This window comes from Mastigoproctus giganteus, chromosome 12 (assembly GCF_048544385.1).
Source record: "Mastigoproctus giganteus isolate SK-2022 chromosome 12, ASM4854438v1, whole genome shotgun sequence".
Lineage (NCBI taxonomy): Eukaryota > Metazoa > Arthropoda > Arachnida > Uropygi > Thelyphonidae > Mastigoproctus > Mastigoproctus giganteus.
Window position 1 is genome coordinate 48,891,029 of NC_143586.1, and position 16,229 is coordinate 48,907,257.

Consider the following 16,229-nt stretch of genomic DNA (forward strand, 5'->3'; position numbering starts at 1 on the left):
TTATGTGTTTCTTAACTAATAGCATAATCCGTACTCCCTTCCTGTCCTGGCTACCTTTTCTGTACACATTGTACTCCCCAAATTCCATTTCTGCATTCCTTATATCTGTGTGACACCACATCTCTGATATCCCAAAAATATCTGCCTTTGATGTTTTGAGCATTCCGTCAAATTCATCAATTGAATATTGCAATAGTTTGAATATGTGGGCTAAAGAACTTGGCAACTAGGCACCTCAGAGGGAACCTGAGTGAGATTTATAAGCTCTGAGAGGAGATTATAAAATGAATGTAACTGAAATTTTCATTGTTATAAGTTATTCTAGAACTAGTGGCCATAAATTTAAATTATATGGAAAGAAGTTTAGACTAAATTGTAAATGAATTACTTAAGTGAATTACATAGAACTGATAGAAGGAAAACACATAAGTAAGTTATTTTATTTTATTTTTTTATATATTTTATTATTTTGTATTCTATATTTGTTTATTTTTTGGTTGGCACAGGAAAAGTCTGACTTTCATTTGATATAACTAATACTAATTTTTCATGAATTTAAAATATATATTTTTTTCTTTTCAGTTGATTGGCAGCTCTTTACTGTTTGTCCATGATAAGAACAAAGCAAGTATATGGTTAATTGATTTTGCAAAAACTCAGCCTGCACCGGAGGAATTAAAGATTTTTCACGATGTTGCATGGACTGTAGGTAGCCATGAAGATGGATATTTGATTGGTATACACAGTCTTATCGATATCTTTCAGGAATTAGCAGAACTTTCTGAACAGCCTTCATGAACTAGTTATATCTCCAAATGATATTATATTGTACATTACAGTTTTAACAAAAGTTTTATATAATCTGCTGTTTTCTTTTTGTTATACAATACAAAGATACATTTATATACATATATATATATCACATAATTTTATAATCAGTATAGATTTGTAAAATGTTTATTGTATAACATTGTACCATAATTGTTCACATATGCTGTGAAGCATGTTAAATAATTTATGAAGTGTCATTTTTATGAATGTCAGTCAGATTATTAAAATTTTATAATGTTTAATGATCTTTATACATCATGTTATTGAATTTGTATATGCCTTAATGATCCATGCCTGTGAATAGCATGTAATTTGTTATTTGTCATGTATATGTAAAGGGAACAATGTCTGTGATAAACAGATAAGATGTAATGTAATGTTACTTCAATGGACCAGTACTGTCATTGTATGATATACAGCAGTCTAAAGGGGAAAGGTTCCTCATCATCAAAATTTCTTTCTTGTATTTTATTTGATACATAAAATGAAATATATATATTTTCCATATCAAATATGTGAAAAAAAATTTTTAATAGTATTTTAATAATTTTATTTTGTATTACTTTCAGAATTTTAAATTATATATACAGAGTTAATTTTTGATGTGTATGACATTTTCAAAAAAATTCTATTTTGTCAACAAAGTGAACAAGACAGTTAAATCATATCGAATAACAGAAGAAATCACTGAAAGAATGTCTTTAATTATTTATATTTGTATATTTTACTGGTACAGAAAGATAAAAATAAAGCTTTCATACCTGTATAGTTTTTATATAGTCTGAAAAGTTATTTCTTAACTATGGAGTTAACAAAGTGGAGGAATAGATCACATCACTTTCCTGTTATTTTCATTAGTACACTGCAGCAGTCTCAGTACCAATCTACAGCAGCCTCAAAGGAATTTTTTGAGGCTGCTGTAGATTGCACTGTGAACATTTATAGAGAAAATTCAGTTGAAGAATGCTACAGGAGCATGCACATTACCATGTACGTGCCAAAATACCAAACTGCCATTAATTTTCCGTAGAGTTAAGGGTACCCTTAGATTTTGTTTGCCTTCTTTGCAACTCTGAAATTTGACCTTTAGGCAGGCAGGGTATTTTTTTTGGATAACAAGACTGTTGTTTCTAAACATTTTTTATTTTATTGTCTAATATACCACTATGATTAAGAATAAATTTTTAAAGTTCCCCGCTTTCAAATATATCTTGACATTTATCTCAAAACACCTGATTAATGAATTTTTTCCACTAACATGCCTAGAGCTATTATTTTTCTTGATGCATTCACTGACAGGTTAGTGACATTTGTTTAGCTGTCTAAATCATTTATCCAAAATGAGTGACCTACTAAACAGCCAGTTTGGCTTGCATGATTTTTATCATTCTAATTTCATATTCCTTCATTGGCTTTAAGATGCCATATCATAGCAAAAGTTTGGAGTACCTCGAACTGGAAAGTGGTGAAATAATGAGAATTTAAACCTGCGTGGAATGTAATCTGCTTTTAATTTCTTAAAGAATTACGGATTATTCTCACGGATGTTAAATATTCTTTTAGCAGCATGGTGTGCAGATTTATCAAGAAATGGAAATTGTGAAATAATGAACACTTGTGATTGGTGAAATAATGAGAACAGGTGACAATAATATGTAATTCTGTAAGAAATTAAAGTAAAATTACATTGCATGCAGGTTCAAGTGCTCACTATTTCACCAATTTCCAGTTCTGTGCAAATGCCACTCAAAGGATATTTAAGATTCATATGTCAGAGACCTCATTCAGCAGTTGATAAGAAGATAGGATCAGGTGGTTAACAATTCATTATTGGATTTTATGTTCTTCACCTCTTAGATGATTGTACCATCACAATTCTAAGAGGTGGCTTAGTTTCTGTGTGTACAGTACTTGGAAGTTGCCAGTCATTTAATAAACTGATAGTATAATAGATTGCCATAACTACCGGTTATCTACTTCTAAAGTTTACATGTAATTTCTATAATAAAAATTAGCAGTATTGTTACTTCTTAAAATGGCACTTTTAACTGTCTAAAGGAGATAAAAGTGAAATTTACCAGACAATGCCCACATAGTACATGGCAATTTATCATTAAAACATGTACATTGTTGAACTATTCAGAACTTGCTATGCAAGTATAGTGGACAAACACAAATCTATGGTGGGGGGGGCATTGTCCTGTTATAAATTTGTGTTTGTCCACACTGCAGTCCAGACTAGACTGCAGTGCAGCTATAACTTGAAATTTGAGACACTGCCACATATGTCATAGTTCTGGTTTACACGTTTTTTTTATAACAACTTTCATCATAATTCAAATACTTATATACCAGGTATGATCAAAAAGCTTCTGGACTATATTTTTATTTGTGCTTGTCACAAAATGTTTCATGCTATCACTTTCATAGAGTTTCCCTTGGAATCTGAAACAGTCTAGTGATTCTGCCACGTTAGAAGCATCTGTGAAAGTCCTGGGTTTTGGGCTCTGTGAAAGCAAGTTTTTTTTTTTTAAATCATGATATTATCAAATCAATATCCTTTCAATGCAAACTCAAGTTTTGGAAAAAATCAAAAGGGTACATAGTACTAGATCTATGGAATACAGAGGACAACAGCCATTGCCCTTTAGCAATGTTGCCTCTCTGCATATATACAGAGGCAACATTGTTGTAATAGAGAAATCAATTCCCAGTGTAACATTTTTGTGTGATGTTTTCACCTCATTTTTCCCATGTGCCACATCTTTTGTACAAACTTTGATTCCCATGGGATGAGTATATGATGCACATTCCATCAATGTTGTAAACAATTATCATACTGTTCACATTGAAATTTACTAAACTTGCCTGATCTTTTCTAGGTATTCCATTGTAAATTTCAGGAGAGCACAAACAAAACGCTGTTTCTTAAGTCTAGGATGCTCAGTTTTTAATTTTTTTGGAATAAAATCTGCCCTTATACCTTTCTTTCACTGTATGTTTGGCACCCTTTTGGGTAGGACAGTTGGTAGGGTTACTGTCCTCCCACACCAGGTGGAAATGACCTGAGTTCAAGTCCTGTCAATGATGGGAGGAATTTTTATGGGTCTTTTTCACGTCGTGCCTGGTTAGAGTCAGTCTCAGATGAGGGGTGCATGGTTTTTTCCTCCCAGAAACTTGGAGTTTTTTGTCCAACAGAACAGAAAATCCACCGCAGAACACAATTTACAGATAGTACACACGGAGCAATATGGCCTTAGCTGCTGATGCTCCTAAAACCCTACCGCAACAGCATGTTTGGTGTCTGACAGATGCTATGCAAAAAAAAATATATTTTTGTGTTCAGAATTAGCAAGAGTATTCTCATCCAGTTACTATAATTTGCAACTCCCACTTGCACTTCAGGGTTATGGATAATAACTGCATCAATAGTATATTATAATTTGGTTCTTTTTGAGCAGTATGTGCATTTTTCAGAATTTTTTTTTTTTTTTTTTCCAAGTAGTGTTTTTCCAATAAAAGGGCAGAAATTAGGTGATGGAAGTGTTTATTATTATTATGAAACTCCCAAGCATGAAAGGTATTAGAATTTATAGTACCATGCATTAGTTGAATGCCTAGAAGATATTTGTTGAAGTAAGACTTCAATTTTGATTGTCGTGGGGTATAATAAAAGATGAGCGAAAAGCACATTCAGCTCCAAGATATTTCAAACAAAAAGTGGGATAGATTATCTAAATCCTAATTAATAAAACACTTTTTCAATTCAACAAAAGCTAAAAATAATGTTTATTTAAAAAAATGCTTTAGGGGTGTGACAAATCATGGATTAAACCTATATTTCATCACCAATGACTTTAGAATGGATTATGAGCTTCTGAAGTGGGAGACCCACAATCCCATTTTTTTATTAAAGTTTTTCATTGAAAAATCCCTTTTTTTTGCCATTATATTCACTTTTCATTGCAACTAAATTTATTTTTTATTATAACTAAAGCTGTCGGAGAGCAACTGGTGTTGTGTGCAATTGGTAGAGTTGGACAAACAGCTGGCCGGGAAGATTGAAATGTATGTGGTGATTGTTTGTGTCCACAATATGCTGAATGCACGGTATGGAATGGGCAACTGTTATCCAAAGTATGTCATGGGAATGAAGTAATATGTCTTGTGATGCTTTCCTTCAAGTCAGCCAGAGATTTGATGTACTTGATACACACTGTTCTTAAGACAGTCCCTATAACTAGAAGTCACATTGATTGAGGTGGCCAAACATTGCCAAAAGTGAGAGAGATATGGTCATCATCAAATGTATTATAAAGCAGCTGAGTTACTGGCTGACCAATGTGTGTGAAGGCATCTAATAACATCTGTCTCGTGAAGAGTAGGAACCACATGATGTGAAGAAAATCATGATTGGCTGTCATTATACAAATTTGGAATAGATGCTAAAATGATCCATTCACAGAATTTGCTGTAAACTCGTGCCCAACAATGATTATTCACGCAGCCAGTTAACTGGAAATGTGTTTCGTTGGTCCGCAAGGTGTTCCCTATCCACGTATCAGTGCTCTCCATCCTTGCCATAAACCCACAGAGCAAAGTAATTACCTAATGTCAATAATTTTGTATTAACTGTTGTACCACATCAATCTTGTATTGCACCAGTAAATGATCGATCAAAGAACTTTAAAGTGTGGTTGATCATGGAATGTTAAGTAGTCGTTTTACTGCACTGGTGCTAACAGATGAATGTTGATTTCATGCTGATTATTTTTACCAACAGCTGCTCTAACTTGGGGATGTCTTCTTCTGGGATGTACAGATAACACCCTTTCATTGAATTTTCTTAAAATTTTGAATGGCCCATTTGAGAAAATGGCTCTCTTCTTAATCCTTTTAAGCATCGATACTCTCTTTAACTGCAGCCACAGAGTTGCTGTGCTTAGAGCCTTATCAACAACCTCTTGAGAGGATGTACTTTGTTGGTAAGGCTCTAAGTGTGTCATTTTGAGAGTTACTGTATTCACATTAATCATTTCTGTCAGAAGTGGTCATGTGATAAGGGGAGATATCCATTTGCGTGTATGTGTGTGTGCATTTCCATTACAAATGGATATCTGCATTGATTTCACTCCAATTTCTTCCTCTCTTAATGACATCGGTCTTTATCATGTCCTGCCATCTCATTTTTGGTCTCCCCATTGGTCTTTTGTCCCTTAATTGTAAATCAAATATTCTTCTTGGAAAACGCCTCTCATTCATCCTCTTGACAGGTCCAAACCATTTTAAACGGGACCTTTCAATCCTATTCTGGAGTTTTTCAACCTGAATTCTCTCCCTAATCACATCACTCCTGATTTTGTCGAATCTTGTCTTTCTGGCTATACCCTCTCAAAAATATCTCATTTCTACCCCCTGAATTCTGCTTTCATCCTTTTTCTCTCATAATCCAAGTTTCAGATGCATATGTCAGAATTGGTACGTAATAGGCCTGATATATAGCCTTACACTTCAGTGGTATGTTCCTGTTCCAAATCAGATCTCTTGTCTGCCCATAGAAATTCCCACCCGCTTGTATCCTACTTATTTCTTCATCTATTACTCCAGTCTTTGTAATGGTGCTTCCTAGATATTTGAAGTTGTTAACCATTTTTAGCTGTTTCCCTTCCATTGTAATGTATCTGTCAAGCTCGCCACTCCACTTTAGAACCATTACTTCACTCTTCTCCTGAACTGAAAACCAGTCCAAATTCATTGGCCATACTAGCCCATATATCAACTTGCCATTGCACTTGTTCCCTGCTCTCTCCCCATATGCAGAGGTCATCTGCGAAGAGCATGACTTTCATCTGGTCCTGTCCAAGTTCCACCACTTTACATTGCGCATCATCAACCCCACCACTGTTCTTACTTTGCTCGCTGTATTGGTGCACATTCTCAATTCTCTCCGGGCGCCTCCGTAGCCAGGTGGGCAGGAGCAGCAGTGCGTAGCACATGCTTCTTGATTAGATCGAGGTTCAAGCCTGTGACCACCAAATACGGAGTATGTGGAAAGGTTAGGGAATGACCATCGCATATCCCGGAGCAATATGGCCTTAGTTGCTAATGCTCCTAAAAACCAAATAACAAACAAACAGTTCTCTCCACAAGATGTCCCTCTATCCCCAAGTTTCTCAAAACCTTCCACACTTTCTCTTTATGGCATCAAACGTTCATTTTATATCCAAAATGCCACCTATAATTCTTTATTGTGTTCATAACAATTTTCTGCCTGATGCAGAAAATTATATCCACCGTCGATCTTATTATTATTATTATTATTATTAGCTATATGGTGCAAGGAAGCCTGAGGGGTATGCTGCACCAGCCAAAAAAAAAAAAAAAATTTCCCATGTTACCCTGAGAGAGAGAGAGAGAGAGAGAGAGAAGTAGAAGGGAATCACCAAGTAGGCAAGAAGGAGATGAATGAAAATCTGCTAGGCCTAAAGCCGTACTGCTCCTTGGCCACCCTATTTTCAATCGTTCCTCTTATCTTCTGCTCTAACACTCTCTCATACAGCTTTCTCACATGTGATGTCAGTGTGATGCCTCTATAATTGGAACACTTTCCTGTTCCATTTCTTGAACAATGAGATGAGCAAACCTGTCCAATCCTTCAGCACCTGTCTTTCATCCCAGATCTTATGGTACAGTCCGTATGTCCATGCTATCTCTGCCTAGCCTGTAGCCTTAAGCATTTATCTCATCCATACCAGTAGATTTACCTGTCTTGATGTATTTCCAGGCCTGCACTACATCATTCCAAGTCAAGTCTGTCTGCTCTGTCTCTCTTTATTATTCTCGTCATTTCTGTTCTGGAAGTAGGTCCTTAATGCATTCGTGATTTTCACAGCATCTCTTATCCTATCATTTCACCATGGGGTTTCTTTCCATCTTATATTGCTTGTCCTTTCACAAACCTGCTCTGTCAATCCTACTATACAGTCTGAATGCTTTCCATTCTGATTCCACGCTGTTCACCACTGACTTAGGTACAACCTTCCTGAACTCTTCTCTGAACATTGCCCCTTTTTCCTCTTCTTTCAATTTCCACACCCGTAGTTTTCTCTCTCTTGTTATTTTGATCCTCTTGAATTTAGGGAATCTTAAAACTCCAACAACTAACTTGTGCTCACTACCCAAGGAGACACTAGGAGACACGCTCTTTATCCACGAGTAGTCAAGGAGGGATTTCTGTTGACCGTCCCAACTGTATCTTGTCACTTTGTGACTCTTTCTCTTCTTGAACCTGGTGTTTCCTATGACCAAGCTGTTCCGTAAACAGAAATCCAAAAGCCTGTCACCATCATCATTCCTAGATCCCCAGCCATGCAGACCCATAACGTATTCTAGTCCTTGTCTCCCCACTCCGACTACATCATAGTATCCAATCAAATCGGCCAGACAAGACTTCCCTTAACAAACCCATGCTGTGTCTGAATTATTAAAAAAAGTGTCTGAATTATTAAAAATTCAGAAAAAGTACGGAGGCAAACGTGTTTATCATTATTATTATTATTATTATTATTAGCTATATGGTGCAAGGAAGCCTGAGGCTTATGTTGCATCAGCCAAAAAAAATTCCGAAATCCCTGAGAGAGAGAGAGAGAGAGAGAGAGAGAGAGAGAGAGAGAGAGAGAGAGAGAGAGAGAGAGTCGGAAGTAGAAGGGAATCACCAAGAAAGAGAAGAATGATGATATCCAGCTAAGGACCCTGGGTGTGGTAAGCCCATACTCACCAGATGTGAGCCCCTGGGGTTAAATATATACAGGAACACGTTCAATGTCCAGCAGGGTATATTTGGTTCCAATGAGTATCCAATCATCATCAACTCATGATAAAGTTTTCCCAAATTAGCAAGTCTAAGCTCCTCTCTTCTTTTAAAAGTACGGAGGCTAACGTGTTTAGTGCTATAGATGCTGCTTGAGATCGGATAAGCGATGTTTATTTCCCATTGTGAAGGTATCTGAAACAAGTTGGAGTTCGCGCCTGTAATCTTGATAATATTGACAATCGAAAATAATGTGGTCAATACTCTCTTCCTGTCCACAGAGACAAAGTGGGATAGGAGACAATCCTAATTTGAATAATTTGCTGTTAATACTCCCGTGGCCGGTGAGTAAAAATGTACCATGCAATTCAGGCGCAAACCGCAAAGATTCTCTCTTCCTAAACTCCTTCACTGATGGTAAAAACTTTCTGGTCACTTCTCCGAGTTCCGAAGCTGACCAGTCTCTTTGTCTACATAAATGGAACGAAGCCTTTTCTCAGATGTTAAAGAAGCATCTAGGTCAAGGTACACATCATCCAAAGTAACAGGTATTGATTTCTTCAGGTGATACATCATATACCTGTATTGTATTTCATAGTGTAGAGGTAATTTTCCAAATAACACGTGCAAAGCCATAGAAGAAGTGGTCTACACACCCGGGACATCATCAGGAGGGCAGCACGTTGGGCTTGCAGAAGCTATTTCATAATTGTAGACTTGTTGGCCCTATGTCTCCACGCTCCAGCTGCATAAGCAATGATAGGTAAAAAAACGCAATTATAGTATACCTGAGTGAATGACCTCTCAGGCCCCGTTACTGCTTGGTTACCTGTCTCAATCGGAATAAGAAAGACTTATATTTCTCTTTCACATACCTTGCATGTAGCAGAAAACCTAAGGCATCATCAAGTTGAATACCTAAATATTTTTATGGCAGTATATTTAATTGTCTGTCCTCTATACTTTACAAGTGGTGGACGTTCTCTATCTAATTTTCCTTTTAAAAGCATCTGAGATGTTTTAGTTGTTGAAACCTGCAGTTTGTGAATTGCAGACCAAGTTGAAAGTTCTTGTAAGATGGAGTTAACTATGTCTTCCAGATTTTTCCTTGAATTACCGCGGACAAGGATGGTAAGATCGTGGGCATAGGCAATTATCTTTGTTCCTTCAAATTTCTTGACGAGCCATGAATCAAACAACATTCCAACACAGGGGGCCAAGAATTGATCCCTGTGGATTACCACTTGTAACATGTCTAGAGACCTGTTTAATACCACTCTTAACTATGATAGAGCGCTGGTTAAAATAGTTTGTAAGTAATTTGAAGATTGATCTAGAAACCCTGGTCTCCCGGAACCTCTCCAGAGCACTCTGCCACCAAAGTGCACGTTGTATCAAATTATGATATTAGGGTCCCCTGTAAATGATTACATCTACCCATATATTTATTTTGTCTGTAAATTGGGTGTGTTCTCTGGCCGATTTGCCTGTTTGCTGGCGAAAAAAACCCCAGTTTTGGGGGAGAAAACCTTGATATCTACGCCTGAGATCGACTAACTCAGCCACAGAGTGAAAAAAAAGCCCACTAAAGTTCCTCACGTCATCGACGGGATTCGAGCCCGGGCCTTTTCCACGTGGTGTGGGGAGGACGGTGACTATACCACTGTGCTACCCGCGCAGACAGGGCATGTCATATCAAAAATTATTATTTTATGGGTGCCCGTAATTAAATACATTAACCCGTATTTGTGTCTGTAAATTGCGTATGTTCTATGGTCGATTTGCCTGTTTTGCTGGACGAAAAAACCCCAGTTAATGGAGAGAAAAACCTTGCTATCTACGCCTGAGACCGACTAACTCAGCCACGGAGTGAAAAAAGCCCATTAAAGTTCCTCGCGTCATCGACGGGATTCGAACCCAGGCCTTTTCCACCCGGTGTGGGGAGGACGGTGACGATACCACTGTGCTACGCGCGCAGACAGGGCATGTCGTATCAGGTATTTGGGTTCATCTGACTAGCACAACCGTTTCCAGTCCTCCAGTGATTAACCAGCATATTGTTGACACCATAGCTTTTACCGCCAATGATGATCAGCAGTGAGGAGAGGGTGTCTCTTGGGTCGTCTGCTGTAGAACCCCATTTCTGAGTGTGCAATTCATTATCATTTAGAATATTGTTCTGGCATTCCCCATATTGTATTGCACTGTCAACTCTCACATAGTGACCTGCCATTGAGCCCATACAACGCGCTGCACCCTTTACTCACCATGACCTTGCATAATTTCACCATGAACCTTGCATAATTCTTTACAGTCCTGTCGGTGGAAGGTTGTTTGACCTGTGTGACACCATTCTTTGTACACTTTAACCACAGCTGGCCATGAGCAACTGACAAGACGTGCCTTTTCCGATATGGAAGGACCTGACACACAAAGTCCCAGATTCATGCCCTTTTGAAATTCTGTGATATGTTCCACAGTGGTTTCTGTCATATTATGCTCTTGCCAATCAATGTACTCGTGAATCCTCGCTACAGCAAGCCAGCACAATATCATGTGAATCCAGAAACCCTGAGTTTTAAATGATCTATCTAGCGGTTCAAATTAGGACAAAATATCTAGTGTTCTAAATTTACTCTGAGCAGTAAAAGCAAATGCAACATCTTGAGGAGTCATGTGGGAAAATAAAGAAAGACTATTTGATCAAAAGGTGGGTGCTTGTGTTTCAGAGTTTATATTCTGTGTCTACTTTAATTAAATACTGGCTTACCCGAAAATAACGGAGTTTCCTCCTGGCCTCCCAGTTCCCGAGAACGGTCCATGGGAAAACGTTTCATTCTTCTTATTTTCACTCCCCGTCGGAGAAAATCGCTTCTTGTTATCCGTCTGATCCAAAAAAAACCCTCTCCGCTTCAAAGGTCTACTTTGGCAACCAGTTTTCAATTCTTACTCCCCGTTTTTTCTTTTTTCCCCTTCTTATATATATATCGTCTTCTTTCCCCTTTTCCTTTGGTATTTCCAAAGGCCTGCCCTAATTCACTGAGACGAATAGACATATTTGAGGGGTCATCAAGAGAATTATTATATTAGTGTCGCCTTGCATTTCCAGATTCATTTTCTCTCATAAGGGGTCCTCGTAATACAAACACGGGCTAAATACCCGGTTCAAGTTACGATCGGACAATAATCTCTTTTCGAAACTGTTGTTTCTCCGCCCGCAATCGTAACTCTTGCTCCCCTTTTTATATAAACATTGCGTAACCACTGATCCGAGAGCTTGAGCTATGTCACTCTCGTCATCTTCGAGCCGGACATCTGATATCAGTCTAATTGTTACCATCTACGTTCCCACGCCTAACAAGCGCACAGCAGGGAAAAGAAACAAACATTCTGAGAGAGAAAATGTTATTCTATGCCTATATGTAGTGGCAAAAGTATAAGACGACTGCTCTCTCTCTCTCTCTCTGAGCTGTACTCACCAAGTGAAAATGTAGACTATTTCACAGATATCTTTACTACGTCCCATAACTGCTACTTGGTCACTTTGACTTTCCCAGCCAGATACAAATTCTAGAATTTTCAGTGATCAATAATTAAAGCATTTTTAAAGCAATTAAAGTAGAGATTTAAAATACTATAAATGTATTCAACAGGATGAATCTGTATGGGCCCTGCGTGTCCTCGTGGGTAGCACAGTTGGTAGACTCACCATCCTTCCTACATCGGGTAGAAAAGACCTGAGTTCGAATACTGTCGATGATGTGAGGAATTTTTACGGGCTTCTTCACAACGTGGCTGAGTTAGTTGGTCTCAGGCGAGGGCTCACATGTTTTTTCTCCCGGAAACTCGGGTTATTCGCCCAGCACAGAAAATCGACCTCAGGACATACGCAATTTGCAGACAATATACAAGGAGCAATATGGCCTTTGTTGCTGATACTCCTAAAACTCTATTACAACAACAGCAGTAATTTGCGTGCATAGTTGAAACATAGCAACAAAACAGATTGGTCTTACTTGTGCAAGTGAGAACTAATAAATAAGAATTAGTATCTAGAAACCCAATACCAAATGATATGGCGAATACCTTCCGATAAAACTCGTTTCTGCTTCTATTTTGGTTAAATTTTAATGTCAGTAATTAGAACGAAATGATTGTTTCATGTTTTCAAATGGGACAGTTATTTTTTTAAATGGTCATAATTTCTATACTTTGAAAAATTGACATCATATAGCTTTATTATTAATAAAAAACGCGATTTTGAAGATGAAAGGAAGCTTTCATTCACTGTAACACCTGCATCCTCGTCATGTAAAAGCTTTTAGTAAGGTTTCGAGTACTCAAAAGCTGTTTTATACTTTAAGTGCACAGTGTTAATTGCAAAATCCAATATAGAAATACAGCATATCGAAATTATAAAAAAGCATGAAATTATTTTAAAAACTTTTGATCTGTGATGCTTAATTATAGCACTCCAAAGCTTATTTCCCAAGTTTTTATGAGGGTGTCCTTTTTGTCTCAGAACACTGTTTTTCCTTTGGCCTTTTTCTTTCCATTGGCCATCTGCCCAAAGATCTATTTTGAAGAGGTGTATTAGACCGCTTTTTGTTAATGTTGCCAAGTTGCCGCTTTACTAGTAAACAAAGCTGTCCCTATATCAGTGATAAGCAATCTTTTTTTTTTTTTTTTCACTTTCTCGAATATTCGAGTTTTTTCAAAACTCGAATATTGGACACCCGTTGCAATTTTTTCTGCGAAATTTATCCTCCCCCTCCCCAAGAAGTTTGTTTATATTATATGATTTTGGTGTCATATATTGCCGCTTGTATAAGTTGTAAATTTGGAATGTAGGAGCTCCCCTCATACTCCAAACTTCTAATGCGCCACTGGTCCTTAATATATTACTACTTTAATAAATACAAAGGCTGTCAAACTGTGGCTATTGATCACCAAGGGATTACAGGCAACTTAGAGAGGATGTTGCAAAAAGTTTTTTTCAAATTTTGCTTCTGGTTTTAATTTTATTCCTTATTGATTATTTCCAGTGATTGATTTCATAAAGTTGTATGATTTTATCATTGTTTTATTTGATATATAAAATTAAAATTTAATTATTAAAAGTAAAAGTACTTATTAATAATCCCCTCCCACTAGTTGTGATGTCATCACTCTAGCGATAGATTAGATTATGTTAGTCGACTTAGAATTTACTGGCGCAAGTAACCAAGACCAAACAAGACCAATGTATCGCTAGAGTGGTGACGTCATAACTACTGCCCAGGTGATAATTAACTAAAGTAAATTATGTAAGTGAAGTATTCGCTTACCCAACTCCAACCAAACCTAACTTCTCACCCAACTCCAACCAAACCAAACTTCTTACCAACTCCAACCGAACGACATCATTACTTATATTCGTTGGAGAACCCTGCCTTACTACACTTATTTATTTTTCTTTATATTTTATTTGTTTTTATATTTATTTCGAGATAATACCCGTTCATAGTACCAATGATGACTGATGAATTAACCCTAGCACACGATTAGTATCCCTTGAGGTAGCACAGTGGTTATATTTACCGTCCTTTCACATCGGATGGCAAAGGCTAGGGTTCGAATCCGATCAATGACGTGAGGAATTTTCATGAACTACTTTTACAACATGGCTGCTTTCACTCATTCTTTCCCGGTAAGTGGAGTTGGCTTGTAGGAGGTATTCCATGACCTTTGTGTTCATCAAACGTGACACCTTTATATTTTACTCTTTGGAGATTAGTGAAGGAGTGTACGTTCCTCTGATGAAAAACGGTCCTAACACCCTATCTGAGTTGTCACATAAGCAGATAAACAACGTGGACAGAGATAAGATACGTTGTAGTTAATATGTGAAGAATTATTTTATTGTTGGGACATTTGCACGGTAACTGAGGGAGCTCATATTGAATAAATGTAGATGAAACTCCAAGTGTTTTGTATGCTGCAACTATTCTGTAAAGTCCGATGCCACTGCCCAGAGCCGGATTTCGACATGACGAGTACCTAATCCAAAGCATATAAAGAGGCCATGAAATATATAAATGTATAATTTTATCTTCATGAAAGGAAACATCTCTTGGACAGAGGAAACCCCAAGCCCTGGCTTGCTTGATTTCTGTATGCACTCCCTATATATTTTCCTTGTTTTAATACCATTTCCTGTGGTCTCCCTGTGGTCATCCCCACACCGGGTTGAAAAGACCTAAGTTCGAATTCCGTTGAGGAATTTTTATAGTCCTTTTTCATAACGTGGCTGAGTTAGTTGGGCTCAGGCGAGGTCATATGATTTTTCTTCCCGAAACTCGGGTGTTTCGTCCAGCAAAACAGAAAATCGACCACAGAACACGCAATTAACAGACGGTATATACGCATAACTATGGCCTTAGTTGCTGATGCTCCTAAAAGGCTACAACAACAACAAATGTGGCATTTATAATGGCTTCCTGTCGGTGGTAATTGATTAATGAAAGCAGGGTACAGGGATGTCCGGATACGTTTGGAAATGCAGTGTGTGTGTACGCATGCACACACACTGTCCTCGAACGCGATGGGAAACCTCATCCCTGGGAGGTAATGGTCAATTTCAGAAGTCACATGAGTGGTAAATGGCTGTACCAGCTTAAAACAGGAAATAGAAGGCATGCACACTTCGTCTATCCTGGTGCAGTTGATGAAAGATTTGAATGTCATTGTAGTGGGAAAGCATGATGTGGAGCGATGAATCACTACGCATTCCAAGCTTCAGTTGGACTCAGAACGGTTCCACATAAATTCTGTTGCACCAGCATTGCAGCTTGATGATAGTTCTAACATAATGGTATGGATTTTATGTGTTTTTACTTGGTTCATTAGTTGTAATGAGGCTATGAATATGTCTGTAGAGGTTTATTAATGTCATTAATGCTTAATAAAGTGGTAACTATCATTTTATTAATTAATTCGAAACTCATTAAGAGTGAAATAAAGTGACGCAGACAAATATCACTTCATATTTTTTTATATAATTCACTCCCCTCCCCGAACCCAAAGTTTCAGAAACAAACAATTTATGCATGTTTACAAATGGAATACAGAAGTTCACTATACAGGTTACAGGAATTATGAAATATATACAGAGGCATATATAAATATATATATACAGATGACAAGGTATTTGCTATGTACACATACTGAATCCATGGTTTCTGCACATACAAATGACACCCGATACCACTTAAGAATAATGCACTTAGACTCCATACTTCCAATGTACAGTATTTGACCTTATGAGTGACGTAAAACGAACCAGATGATGACGTATGGAGTGAAATGGAGTGAGTTCAGAAATTGTTATAATTTTGAATACAAAATCAAAGCATTCTCGAAGGAACAATAATTTAAATTTTCCTTCAGTAAACCTGCGTAGGCTGTAGACTTCATCACTGCCACGGACGGAGAAATGGTGTCATTTTAACTCCATTTGGAGGCTTTTATTACTGTATGTGCGTGTATTTTCTTTATAATATTTTGCTATAACCGCTCTCTATCTTCTTAAGTGGTAGAAAAGATATAT

The 16,229-nt window shown here is 37.4% G+C and overlaps 1 protein-coding gene across 2 annotated transcripts in view; it reads left to right on the plus strand.

The window, feature by feature from the left end:
* Window positions 1-912, plus strand: part of IP3K2 (Inositol 1,4,5-triphosphate kinase 2) — a 173,226-nt gene extending 172,314 nt beyond the window's left edge. Inside the window, exon 10 of one of the 2 annotated variants that reach the window (XM_090386819.1) lies at window positions 583-912. In XM_090386819.1, the coding sequence (XP_090242945.1) occupies window positions 583-798 (216 nt within the window). In that variant the 3' untranslated portion in view covers window positions 799-912. The remainder of the gene's footprint in view (window positions 1-582) is intronic. The other variant, XM_090386820.1, reaches the window with a different exon arrangement.
* The last annotated feature ends 15,317 nt before the right edge of the window (window positions 913-16,229 follow it).